The 13,603-nt window shown below is 46.1% G+C and overlaps 1 protein-coding gene across 3 annotated transcripts; it reads left to right on the top strand.

The window, feature by feature from the left end:
* Positions 1-1,648: 1,648 nt before the first annotated feature.
* On the top strand, positions 1,649-10,764 carry LOC148653171 (snRNA-activating protein complex subunit 1-like). Of its 3 annotated transcripts, none has more exons than XM_088647835.1 (11): positions 1,649-1,786; positions 2,458-2,605; positions 3,108-3,267; positions 4,559-4,699; positions 5,114-5,218; positions 5,712-5,870; positions 6,964-7,047; positions 7,581-7,643; positions 8,597-8,747; positions 9,180-9,263; positions 10,313-10,764. In XM_088647835.1, exons 2-11 carry the CDS (start codon positions 2,475-2,477, stop codon positions 10,348-10,350), a joined length of 1,116 nt encoding a protein of 371 aa, XP_088503961.1. In that variant the 5' UTR covers positions 1,649-1,786; positions 2,458-2,474; the 3' UTR covers positions 10,351-10,764. The 3 variants fall into 3 exon arrangements, with proteins under 3 accessions (XP_088503961.1, XP_088503963.1, XP_088503962.1); XM_088647836.1 differs by lacking the exon at positions 1,649-1,786 and adding an exon at positions 2,274-2,351; XM_088647837.1 differs by lacking the exon at positions 1,649-1,786 and having other exon boundaries at positions 2,266-2,605; positions 6,967-7,047.
* The last annotated feature ends 2,839 nt before the right edge of the window (positions 10,765-13,603 follow it).

Genomic DNA, 13,603 nt, shown 5'->3' on the forward strand with positions numbered 1-13,603 from the left:
GAAAAAAGTCCCCTGCTGATCTTTTTCACAACACGTCCACCGCGGTCCAGCCGTACAGAAGCCATACTCCATGCAACTCAAATCTACCATTATATTGTGCAGTATATTAATTTCTCCTTCCTGGTCCCCTTCCTAGTTATTACTGCCTATTGGGGGAGAGGGGAGAGGGGAGAGGGGAGGGGGGACGGGACGCGGAAAACTGCCGTCCTAAAATTCCATATGCGTATCCTTCCCAGGCTTGAACATTTACTGTAAATAAAAGCGTGAAGCATAATCTCTCAATTCTTACCGTGATAGTTTTGGAGTGCGCTATCCGTTGCCCCGTTCAGATCACGACTGCAGTCCGGGACATTCACACAGCCGAAATGGCGAGCGGTATGACTGCTACATGTTTTGAGTTTGTGTTTAGGCACAACCCACTCGTACGTGCCACTCATCAGGGCCCGGCGACAGGACACAGAGGGCCGCTGGGACTCATTTTTATGCGCAAAACGGCTCAGATTGACTCGTCATGGTCGAAGAGACAAGGGGCTACGTGTTCACACGCATGCCAAAGGAAGCAGAGTCCGATTATCAGGTCAGCTGATTAGTGAAGACCACAAGAGGCAACGCCTCTGATTATTAACCCATCACACAGTCCCAGCGCCCCCATTAAAATCTTTTGGAAAGAGGCTTGAACGCAAGCCGTCGGCATATGCGTAATGCGTCTCATTTGCTCTTGCTCCGGTAATTCAAAAACCCCGAAATCGTACGTGGTTGAAATGTGATGACGTGTGTCAAGGAAGAGAAAACGGGCGTATTTTAAGTGTCTTCAGTTACAAACACCGGGGAAGCTCATGGTGCACGTAAGTCATTCCCCTCTCTCTGCCGTGCACGTACATCACAGCACCAGTTGTTCTCTCACGTACACAACAGACCCGCCGACCTCACCCACGTGTCCGCCCCCCCCCCTGCTCAGCCCGAGAGCGCTCCTCCCCTGGAGATGCCGAGTCCTATCGGCGGCTACGCTGCCCGTGCATTTACCCACCAAGACTGAACCCACGGACGCTTCAATAAAAAAAAACAAAAACAGAATACTATCCTGCGTTCTGTTGTGACGTTTTAGTATTTGTCAAAGCCACCTTAATTTTCAGCTGTAAACCAATAACTAAAAAAACAACTCATCTTGTGCATCAAGAAAATGCGTTTCAAAATCAATTGAGCAAGATCGGTGCAAATAATGACCGTGATAAAAACACTTAAAGAACAGTCGACCGCACTTAAAATCAAACTGTTGTTGTTTGTTTCAAACCGCTGTTCTCCCCCAACACCGGGACCCCCCGATATCGCTCCACGCGTTTTTAACAGCAGCTATAAACCAGAACCGAGCCGAAGCACTGCATCCACGAGAAATCATTACCTGATCGCGCGTGCGGGGAGTGCGCTGTCTCTTCTGAACGGCATTCTGCTCTTAAAGCGGGACCTTCTTTCCCCAAATCGGCAGCACTACCATTTTTTAATCTTGAAAAACATTACCGCAGCAGACGTTCCTGTCCTGCCGTGCCGTGCCGTGCCGTGCCGTGCCATGTGACAAATACCCAGGTACCACGTCGCTGTCTGTAAGAGGACACTCGCCTCGACACAGCTGGGGCTGCAGCAGCGCCTTACTGTTATTAATTAGCGCACGCGCCGCTCGCCCAATCAGTTTCCAGCTGGCGCGTGCTCACGTGCCTGCCGCACCGTCTGCGCCGCCGGCCGAACAGCGCGAGAGCAGCAGGTCTCCCAGTGCGAGTGTCACGACCGGACAGTAAGTCGTTACCAAAAACACTGCTACCAGAAAGCGTCGCAGTATTTTCTCATCATCTCCCAAGAGCATTCTGTCAGAGACGAAAATCTGGCGACTGGCTTAATCTGCATCTATTGTTTCATTTTTAGTTGGGTTTTTTTTTTGCTTTATTATAATACAGACATTATAAATATTTTCCTCTCATTGTGTATTGTCCTGTAAAGCGCTTTGAGGAGCCACCTTTAAAGGCGCTCTATAAATAAAGTATTTTATTATAAGAATTATTATGAGTAGTAGTATAACTATTTGGGGGGAGACAATCGATTTTTTCCCACAGTTATTTAACGAAGATGCGGGCACTTGAACGGTATGCTTGATAACCACACGTAAGGTCGGGCAGAGTGGGAAAGCTAAAATAACTCAAAAAGCAGCCGCTTCAAATAGTGATCAAGTGGAGCAGATCGATTTTAAAAGTAGAGACTGTTTGTCCCTAACTGCAACCCGTACTACTGTGTTTAACACGGAAGTATTATCCGAACCGCTTCACTTTTCATTATTAAAAACACTACGTTTTGCGGGGCCGAAGGTAGACCGTAGGAATTTCTATATTAAAATCTATAACTATAGTTTATATGCTCATTAGCAAGATTAAGATGTACAAAACATGTTTCATTTTCACAAATAAAATTTAGGGGACTAGCTAAAAGCGATGGAAAACTTCTCAGACGCTGCAAAATCCGATTGCGAGAGCTTGCTGCACCGATTCCAGCGGACCGACTCCGTACGCTATGAGGAGTTCTCGGCGATATGGAGGGACATGAAATTCTCCACTGTATTTTAGTAAGTCTTTCTCTTGTTGAGCAGTTCTACTGTGCAGCCTGTAGTTGCATCTTCGTACCGCAGACAAAATCGCTTCAGTTTTGTTGTTGCTTTCGACGTCAGTACCACAGATTCGGGCTCTGGCTCCGGATGGTCACGAGTGCTTAAAAGAAAAAAGAGTTAGAAACAGATCAGCATCAGCCAGTTGTATAAACATTAAACGCCGGAGTAAAGATTAAAGCTACTCTTGCTTTCGTGTGCTATGATACACAAACTGCACTACTAATACTACTTGGTTTGCACTAGGAGTTCAATTTCTGCCCTCCGATTTCAGAGCGAGAGTTGGATTTGGAAAACATCTTTATTTCATGATTCTGTTTTGTGATTCCTGTACTTGTCTCGGGCTGTTCGTCAGCATCTGACAGGTGGTGGGGAGATGGTATTGCACAATGGGAGTGCGGGGCTGGTTCTGTAAATCCTGACATCACACAGTGTATTTAAACCTCTCTTCCTTTCTCTTCAGCGGTAAAATGGCAGCGAACGAGAAGAGGTTTTTCAGCCGCGAGATCCTGGCCATTGCCTCGCATTATTTCCTCCCTCCATACAGCTTCCAGATCCGAGTGGGCAGCCTGTACCTGCTGTATGGGCTCTACAACACGCAGCTGTGCAGTCCCAAGGAGAAGGTACCACAGGGGCACTGCTCTGTCTACTCTGCTCGAGTACTGTACCGATAATTCAGCACCAGTACCTATAATTCAGCAGCCATATCACCCTGCAACTCACAACTGGCAGCCCACTGAAGCTCAGCAGGTGTGAGCCTGGTCAGTACCTGGATGGGAGACCTCCTGGGAAAAACTAAGGCTGCTGCTGGAAGAGGTGTTAGTGGGGCCAGCAGGGGGCGCTCACCCTGTGGTCCATGTGGGTCCTAATGCCCCAGTATAGTGATGGGGACACTATACTGTAAACAGGCGCCGTCCTTTGGATGAGACGTAAAACCGAGGTCCTGACTCTCTGTGGTCATTAAAAATCCCAGGACGTTTCTCGAAAAGAGTAGTGTAACCCCAGCGTCCTGGCCAAATTTCCCATTGGCCCTTACCAATCATGGCCTCCTAATAATCCCCCTCTATGAATTGGCTTCATTACTCTGCTCTCCTACCCACTGAGAGCTGATGTGTGGGGAGCGTTCTGGCGCACTATGGCTGCCGTCGCATCATCCAGGTGGGGCTGCACACTGGTGGTGGTGGAGGGGAGTCCCCATTACCTGTAAAGCGCTTTGAGTAGAAAAGTGCTATATAAGTGTAAGCAATGATTATTAATTATTATTATTACTGGAGTGTGTGTCCAGTATTGTACCCCACCACAGTTCTCGCAGATTAACTCCTCACAAGCTAGCAATCAGAGTTCACATGTACTGTACCACTGCCTCACACTGAGGTTTTTATTGCACACTGCCTGTGCTAAGTTTTATTTAGCCTGGGTGGTTATTTCACTTTGTTGTTGCTGATGTTGTTCTGTGTTTAAGTTGGTGTTTCCTTCATGTCTTTGTATTGCAGCATGCAGTACACGTGTTCAGTTTATATGACAAAGAAACTGAACGCTGCAAGGAAAACCCTCAGCTTGAGAAACCTAAAATGGGTGAAAGAGCGATGCACTCCTGGGCTTAGCCTGGGATCTCAGGCCTGCAGTCTGCTTCACAGATCCGCAGTGCTGGGGGTTATCACAAGGGATTTTTGCTACCTGCACTGTATGAGCAGAGAGGGGAGTTCTGGGAGGGACACCCTGTTCATTTACACCACTGTACACTTGATATCCAACGCACCTTCTTGTCCGTGAAGATGACAGCGGTTATGTGTCAGTCCAAGCTGAATTCCTGACACCCTGGGTGAGAGGTGTGGGGGTACAGTGGTGGCTGTGGAAGGGAGCAGAGTGAAGCTGGTTTCAGTTCGTGAGGAAGGTGCCTTTCTCTCTTTCCAGATACGGATTGCACTGAAGGACTGGGACGAGGTGCTGAGGTTTCAGGAGGACGTCACTAGCGCCCAGCACTACGATGCAGCCTACATCATGAGGAGACTGTTTTTAGACAAAGCGTTTTACTTCTGTGCTATGCCGGAGATGGTATGTCACCTCCCCTTAAAAAAACCAGAAGGCAGCATCCACAGTACTCTGACATGCACAATGCACAATGAGCAACTGTTATGCCTAAAAGACAGGCTGGTAATGCTTTGTTGAATGAATGGTATTTTAAATTGGGTCACTGGTATGAACCCAAGAGGAAGCCTTTTGGCCCATCTAGTCTGTTTGGTAGTTTGCAGTTAATTGATCTCATCCAGCTGTTTCTTGCAAGAAACCAGGTATCGGCTGGTTAGATTTCCACCATGGCCTCCTGTTCTTGGTTGTATATTCACTTCCAGATTATGATTTATACATTCCATGCGTCACCCTGTAGCACATAACAGGGACATTTGTTGGACTCCGTTTCATGAATACTCATGTGTCTCCTTTCTCCCTGTCCGTTTTTGCCCTTTGAAGTTGTGTTACAGAATGGGTAAGAGACAGCACAAGCACCCCATCTGTGAGGAGTTCAGGGACAGACCAGCCCGAGTGAAAGACCTTGTTAATTTGGAAACGCTGGAGGTAGAGTCACCTGACGCACTCCGTCACATACGTTGCGTGTGCCTCCAAGATTACTGAGAAAACGAGGCTTTTCTCTTCCTTGCAAACTACTGTGCCTTTAAAAGCCTTCAAAATATGTGGATGCCTTGGCATAAAGGTAGTATAGAGAGCAAATGTTTGCCCGACATCTTTGAGTTATAGTTAAAATACTGCGTCAGTGTTTTGTGATGCTGAAACCTTGAGGTGATGGCTTGTGTTGGAAATATAAACAGTGCGGGAAATGTACATCAAAATAAATTGACTGCAGAGACTTTTAAGCCTAATATATATGGTAATATCCCTCTAATACATTTACAGTATAGTGTAATGCAGACTTCGGGTCAATAGATATTGTGAGTATGAGATGGGCTCATCATTGTTCTCCTTGCATAACCTAAGGTGTGCCAGCAGAATATTAGAAACCTTTTGTGTCCTTCTAATAATGGTTTCTTCCTTGTGTCTGGTGCGACTCTAGGAGGTCCTGAACGTTCACGAACACTACCATAAAATGAAGTGTGCGATCTCAGCCAGTGCCAGCCAGCCCGACAGTTCTTTGAGCCTCATCCAGCAGGACCTGGTGCCTCAGCTGAAGGACGTTGTTCTGGACTTCCACAACTGGCAGGAGAAGAGGACGGTCAGCACCGTGTCTCATCTGCATCTTCCAGCCTCGAAGCTGTTGACCCTCTGTGATTTTAGACTGCTCTCTTTTAGGGATACTGTGTCCCAGATGCTGAATGCCTCTAATTTGTAAATTTTCTTATGTTCTTATGGGGATCTTTACTGTATGAAGGTCTGGATCATCTGAGACACTGAGATCCCATCCAACCTGGAAGCATGCCAGACTTCCCGGCTTTCTGTTTGCTAGAATAGGGATGTTATCTTTAGTTTCATGACTAAATTTTAAAATGGGTTATGAAGTTTGACCTAACTAGTGTCTCCGTACTATATTTACAGCATCTCGGCCATCAGAATGGCACTAAGTTTAATGTTATTTGTAGATTGACCATGAATAAGACGCAGGCGTAAATTCAATTTATACAGCGTTTTACATCCCAAAGGATATCACAGTGCTTTAAATGTAGGAGTGGACCCACTTCACCTGTGCTTGAAATGCACCACCAAGCTGAGTGACGCACAGTAGATCGGGTGAAGAAATTACATTAACTGAATAGGGAGCTTGCAAAACTCAGAGTTTTGCAAGCTCAGAGTTGAATTTGACCAGGACACCGGGTTAATACTCCTACCCTTACGGACAGTGTCTCAGGTTCTTTAATTACTAAGTAATCAGAACCTTAGTTTCATTTCTCATCTGAAGGACACTGTCTCCAATAGCCCAGTTTCCCCCAGCACCATACTAGGGCATTGCTTTGGGAAATCCTGGTCCAGAAGGAAGAGCCTCCTATGTCTCCAATCCCAGTACTGACCAGATCCAGCCTTGCCCGGCTCCTGATGAGATCAGGCTGGACTGTAGCAGGTATAAAGGTTTATTCCAGGCTGAAAAGAAAAGAGACAATGTTTTGGCTGTGGAGCCGTCTTCAGGTGCCACACTCAGCATGGAATAAACCTTTACCTGTTCCTTTGCAGCCTAAGCATGCTGCCGCAGCTCCCTGCTTAGACTGTAGTAATGCTGCTCTTAGCTAGCTACACCCTCACTGGGGCTCAGTGCAGATCGGACAGCCCCGAGTGCTGTGCTGGGATTGACACCTGTGTCCCTTCTTGTGTGCCAGAAGCGGGTGAAGCAGTCTGTGAAGACCAACTCGGAAGAGGACAACGATGCAGAGGCAGGACAAGGAAGCTCACAGCAGGATGAGGTCAGTTCATTTCCTTCTCCCCTTGGGCTGGCATCAGGAACAGGAATAGGCCAACTTTATCAATTAATCAATTCAATTCAACTTTATTGTCATTAAACTTACACAGGTGCATAGTATAATGAAAAGTGTTTCTCATTAGTCACTCAGGTGCAGGATATAAATAGGACAGAAGATAAGACAATAGACAGTAACACAATAGCAATAACATAACATAAATAACATGTAATCTTATAACATGTAACTTAAATCTTCCACTTTGTGCAGTTGCAGGGCTTTGATTCACCCAGTATTTTATCTGTTTGATTCAATTTTAATGACTTAATTGTTCCTGCTCCTGAAAACGACTTCAGATTTCATGGACTGGCAAGAGCAATGTTTTGAAGTCGAGTGGAAGAGATGATATTTTATACACCTGGAATAAAACTCAGTTCTGTGATTTCAGTACAAAACATGTCATTCGCCGGTGTCACCTTCACCATCTCTTTCTTGGCCTGACAGCGCGCTGTCATATCCTCTCTTCTCTTTTTTTCCAGTCTTCCAGGAGAGCACAGCTGCTGGCGAGCATCAAATCCAAATCCTATGGGCAGTTAGTAGAGGTGTGCCGTCTTTTGTCATTATTCTTTTCTGAGCAGGAGCCTAGAATTCATTTCTGTGCTAATGTGTGCATCTCTTATCACCCATGTTCTTATACTAAGATGTGTGGAAATTAGATGTACATTTGCCGGGCGATTGAATTATCAATGATTCGTTTGCAATTGAAAGCTTAGTTCTCCTTATAGTTACCTTGAGTGCCTGCAAGCACGTATACGTGTCATATTTATAAATCACGTAATCCCAGTCTCTGTAGTTCTTCTTGCTAATGTGTAAATGTGTGCAGTGGCCCATTTAAAGTAGATGTGATGAATTATGTTGTTTCAAAGAAGCACAAATCCAATTATGTCGGTCAGTGTTGTAAGTGTTTTTTATAATTACACTTTTAAAAGATGGCTTTTCACGTCTGGCTTTTTTCAATACACATTGGCATAAATGTGTGACCCGTGTACTGTACTTCAGCAGAAAACAGATGCTCTCAATCTCAGTCTCATTCTAGGCCTGTGAAAGTCACTCCTGGCTCTGAAGGTCCACAGTCTGTCAGGGTTTATTGGTTACTTGATAAACTCCAAGGAGTGAAGACGTGGGAGCAGTGGCAATATAGACCAATTAAGCTGATCTTTTACAAGTAGTTCTTTTGAGCTCTCGAGAGTCCTGGGTTTGATTGCGATTAGGGGATGAAATAAAACGACACCACCAGTAGGTGTAAAATCTGCGAACGGTCACACAGATTAATCCTCTTATTAAGCCAGTTACGAATTCAGTGGTCTAACTGACAGCTTGGCAGGAACAGAAACTGACCGGGTCACCACGACTGGGAACCCTGGTCTACAGTCTGGTGAACGTTTTTTCTACAGGGGTTTTTAGTGTATAGTGTTTTCGTAATGCTAGAATTGTGAAGGCGTGACAGTTAGACCACACGTGGCCTTCAGAGTGGACTGGTTTTCCGCGCACTCAGGTGTCCAAGTCCAGGAGGCACCGCCAGACCGAGATGGAGTCGTCGGGCTCAGGCAGTGACCAGGGCTCGGCACAGGCTGGCTGTGGGGGCAGGAAGAGGAAGACCCCCCCCTCGCTGAAGGCCAGGATCGCCAAGGAGGTCTGCAGCAAAGGTGCGGCGCCCTCACCCTATTCCTGACTGCATCCCTTTAACTTACTCATAGCCTCAACCCAATGCCCAATGCTTACAGTGTAAGAAGGGTCACAGACGAGAGGAGGCCACTCGGCCCAGCTGGTTCATTTGGTAGCTGGTAAATGATTGATCCAAGGATTTCATCCAGCCTATTCTTGGAACCAGGGTTGGGCTCCAGCAATATGACTGGGGAGTTTGTTCCATACTCCCGCCACCCTGTGTGTAAAGAAGTGCCTCCTTCTGTTAGTGCACACTGTCAGTATCTCTCTGTTCAAGACTGAAAAAGTTTCAGTTTCCCTCAGCCTGTCAGTGTGGGATTTACACCTGATGTTGAAGGTGATCCCCCCTCACACCCAGGCCTGCAGTTGGGCCCCTGCTGATGAGGACCGTGTCTCCTGGCTTTGTCTTGCAGTGGAGCTGAAGGAGGAGGCGACCCCTTTAAGCACCCCGTGGCGTCTCAGCATCATCACGGAGAAGGACGAGGAGCTGGAGAAAGGTGTGGGGTGTGGGGGCAGTGTTGGGGTAACGCGTCTCTCCCGCCCACAGACCTGGTCTGTAACACCCTGGAAGCAGCGCAGACTTAAAAGGGTCAAACAAATTGTCCATCCAGCTATTTTCGAAGTGCTTTATCCAGTACGGGGCTGCAGGGGAGCCAGAGTTTATCCCAGCAAGCAACAGGCGCGAGGCAGGTTACACACAGACACAAACACTCGCTCCACGGCCGATTAAACCACCACGAAGACACGAGAGGAAACCGGAGCACAAGGAGGAAACCCACGAAAACAGAGAGAGAACATACAGACTCCACGCAGACAGCACGCCAGGTCCAGGGCCCTGGTGCTGTGGGCAGCTTGCACTGCGCCACCATGCTGCCCAGGTTGAACAGTCTTTACATGTCAAATCTAAATGACCAGATCGTAGAGCACGGGGAATGTAAATCTTACGCCTGCTTTAAGATGACAGAACGGCATGATTTGTTCTTGCACATCTTCAGGACTTGGAGCATGATGGCTAAAATGAACACGCCTGTGAGTTCAGCACTTTGCTGCAGACATGAGTGGTAAATGAATAGAGTGACAGAAGCTATACAGAGAGTGTCCAGTGCTCAGCAGGGAGGCTGGAAAGCAGGGGTCCTGGAGAGCCCCACCCCAGTTAGTCTTATAGGCCAGCTGTTTCTGAAGCTTGGGAACACTGGAAGCTACTGATGAATCAAGCACTCGAACTGTTCAGTTGGGAGTGTTGAAAACTGCGGCTATTTTGTTCACAAATGATCTCTAAATTGCTTAAGAGATCATCTGCTTAATTGAACACAGAAAAGTGCTCCAGACATTTAGAAATGATTGAATTAACAATGCCCTGCTGGATTGAGGCTCCCCAGACCGGGATTGTGGATGCCTGCTGTAAATCAACCAGGATAATAAACCATAATGTTGGGATACTGAAATACATTCGGAATAGATGACTTAATTTTTGTAGAGGGAGTGTGGTCTGAAAGTTCAAGAGGCGGAAAGAAAAATTTGAAATCGCTTTATTTATTTCCCATAGTTAAACCACCAACAAAAAGGAGGAAGTTTAAATGGTGAAGAACGGGACAAGGCGTGATCCGAGGTGACGGAAGAAGAGCTGGTGATCCCGGGACTCTGCACTCCTCTGTACCGCAGGAGGGTTTAGGAAAAGGCAGATCCCAGGTCTGGACTGAGTGTGAAAAGACCTGGTGTGTTGAACACTTTGGTTTGTCAGTAACGAGGAGCTTGTTCTCCAAAGGCAGTTTTGCCACAGTTTTAGCAACACACAACAAAGTGTTATTTTTTTTTTGTAATTCAACACACATTTGCAGGGGAGAGATTTGATTTGAGATTGTGACGTTTAAGGATGGTCTTGCAGACCTTCAAAGCTGAACCATGGGGAATTGAAATGGGGACTGTGTGAAAATGGAGAGAGAGAGAGTTCTTTTGGGGTTACAAACGTTACATTAAAGTCTGAAGTTGTTTCTTCAAGTAGTGTGCAAGATGCGTTTGTCATCCAGAGATGAAGGATGGGGTAAGATGAGGAATCGGTTGAGAAGGGATGTTAAAATTGTCTGAACATTCATCCCACAATTAAGCAAATCAAAGGCTGGAAAGCAGAGGTACAAATGGTTCCATTAATTAATTAAAAATAAGGAGAAAGAACTTTATTAAATAGACACACATGAAAGCTATTGGGCTGAGAGGACAATATTGTAATGAAGGCTAATTTATAACAACAAATAAGCAGTAATGTAAGAACTGAAGTGTCATGGCAATAATAGTGGGAAAACATTCGGATGATTAAGGTTAATGACTCATGTATTAAATTAGTATTTCACTCTTGTGTTTATCAAGGAGGAAACTGACAGCATGCCTCAGGATGAGTTCTGTGTTAAATATTATCATAGAAGTGTTGCTTGTGCTTAATGATGAACAGATCTCCAGGGTCTGATTGTATTCTCCCAGTTGTACTTCTGTAGGCAAGCTGTGCCAGCAGTCATCACTCAAGACTGGGGAAATACCCAGAGAAATTGCTAATGTAGTAGACCAATATGTCTTGTATTATATGTAAGATTTTCAAAACAATAACTAGAGGATTGTCTATTTGGAAATATAGACAGGGGTGGTTTGGCCTCCCCTAGCTCCTCTGGTTTTTAGTGGCTTAATTGATTAGTTAGCTAGTTGTACAATACATTAGTAAGACCAAGTTTAGAGTATTCTGTACAGTTTCGTTTACCACATTAAAAATTATAGTGCTCTGGAATTAGTCCAGAGCAGAGGAACCAGATACGCTTCCTCTCTTAAAGGATAGTCCCACTCTTGACAGGCTAAATGAACTGAACCTTTGTAGTACAAACAGGAAGGACTAAACGATCACGCTGATAAGAACAGAATATACAGCAATGGTTACAGAGTACAAGAGGCCGTTTGGCCCATGGAGCAATCCTGTCTTCTTCCATGAAACAGTTGGACAAAATCCTTGCATCAAGCTTCTAAGCCAATCAAGCTATAGGGGCTGAATAGCCCCCTCTCATTTCTAACCGTTCTTAAGTGTTTCTCACTGGGGACGGGAGGAAGGAGTCAGAAAGCTAACCGGTTACGCTTCAGTACAGATGAACAATCGCTGGCGCGTTCAGGTGTGATGCTGCAGTGTATTCAAATAGGTGATAAACCTAACGTGAGAAAGGGGCTGTCAATGGCTAGCATGTCTTGCGGGCCCTCTGTCAGTGTTGCTGTTAAGTGTAGACCCTTCGGGAAGTGTTTTTCACTGTTTCCTGACAGACTGTACATCTGCTCTTGACTAGTGCTGTCACCATGAATTATGGCAAGACAGTGCCACCCTGAGAGACAGAGCTCTGAGCAAGGCAGCCATACAGTGTCAGGCCCTCCTGCTCCAGTTCCCAGTGGTTTGCAGTAAACTGGATTTCCCCTGTGGTTCTGCTGTACTGCTTTGCTTTTCTATTCTCAAGAACAATCTGCGGGTCCCTTTAAAATCACAGTATACTCTGCCATCCACTCCAATACGTCTGTACACTCTGGTGGTTTAAGCCCATTGAAAGACAAAACGTGAAAACTTACATTACTGTCTGTGAATTGAGCCCCCCGTCTTCATTTTGAAGCTCAGAACAGGAAAAGCACCAGCTCTGTTTCTCTGCCTCTCCCATCCCCAATCCTCAGGGGACACCCAGAGCACAACCAGAAGCCATGCCTATTAACTCCCTTTTAATGCCAAGTGGAGTTCAGAGTGCAAGACTGTCTGATTTACAAGAATTGAGTGCTCAAGTTACAATCGATGCTGCTCACTACACATTTCTGCTCATAAACGAGAAGCCCTGCGGTACTTTTCTAAGTACTGTAACAGGTTTAACGCCTGTCAGGAGCTGAAGGTGCATCAAAGTTTCCTGCCAAAGTTTAAAGCCTGACATTTTTATACCACCACGGACGTCATAAACTGTTTTTGTTGTTTGGGCAAAAAACAGTCGACAAAATTGTATAGAAACGTCTGTAACAGAGCACACCTGGCCGGCCTTCTGTAAACAGCGAATCTCGCAGTGTTGGACTGGATTTAATTAATCATTAGGCAGGGAAGAGCTGCCAGCAACACAACGTGAAATTAATCTCGCACTGCGGATCCAGTGAGAAAGGTTAATAACTAGAATGATTTTTTTTTTTTTAGAAATGTCAACGTCTCATTTCTGGGGTTTATATTTAGTGATCTGCACAACTGAATCAACAGAAGCGTCAGCCGAGGCGTGGGTGACTACAGTGGAGGCAGGATCCGGTGTGATGAAAACACACGTTGTTCTCTTGCTGTAAGCTCGTTGAAGCGCCTTGCACCAGATGGGACTTCTGGTTTTTGAACTTAACATGAGTTTAATCAAACGCTTATTTATTAAAGATTTCCGCTGGGGGAAAACCGTTTGGCCAGTCACTGATTTCAGTGGGAGAGAAATAACTACAGAAGCTGACACAACGGCTCTGTTGCTGCCTCTCTGCTTCTCGTTTGTCAGAAGTCAGCATGTGGCCGAGATTTGTGCATCTACCCCCTCCCCCCCGCGCAGGAAGTCCAGCTTGTTTTTATTCAGCAGCTGGACGATTAAAATTCGGAGAAATTTGCGGTTCTCATTGTCTGCGAGGTGATGGACACTCCGGGGAATCCGATCATTTCACACCCTAGCGGAGCACTGGAGAAGCAGTATCTCTCCAAGTGCCGAGCGACAGAAAAGAAGGGGAGTATAGTCGCTTGAACCTCTAGGTGCCGGGAGACGGAGACTGAGCCGAGTTGACGGTTCGCCCGGCCCGACGGTGAGGCTGTTAAGGATGCTCG

Source organism: Lepisosteus platostomus, chromosome 10 (genome assembly GCF_059453375.1).
Source record: "Lepisosteus platostomus isolate fLepPlt1 chromosome 10, fLepPlt1.hap1, whole genome shotgun sequence".
Taxonomy (NCBI): Eukaryota; Metazoa; Chordata; class Actinopteri; order Semionotiformes; family Lepisosteidae; genus Lepisosteus; species Lepisosteus platostomus.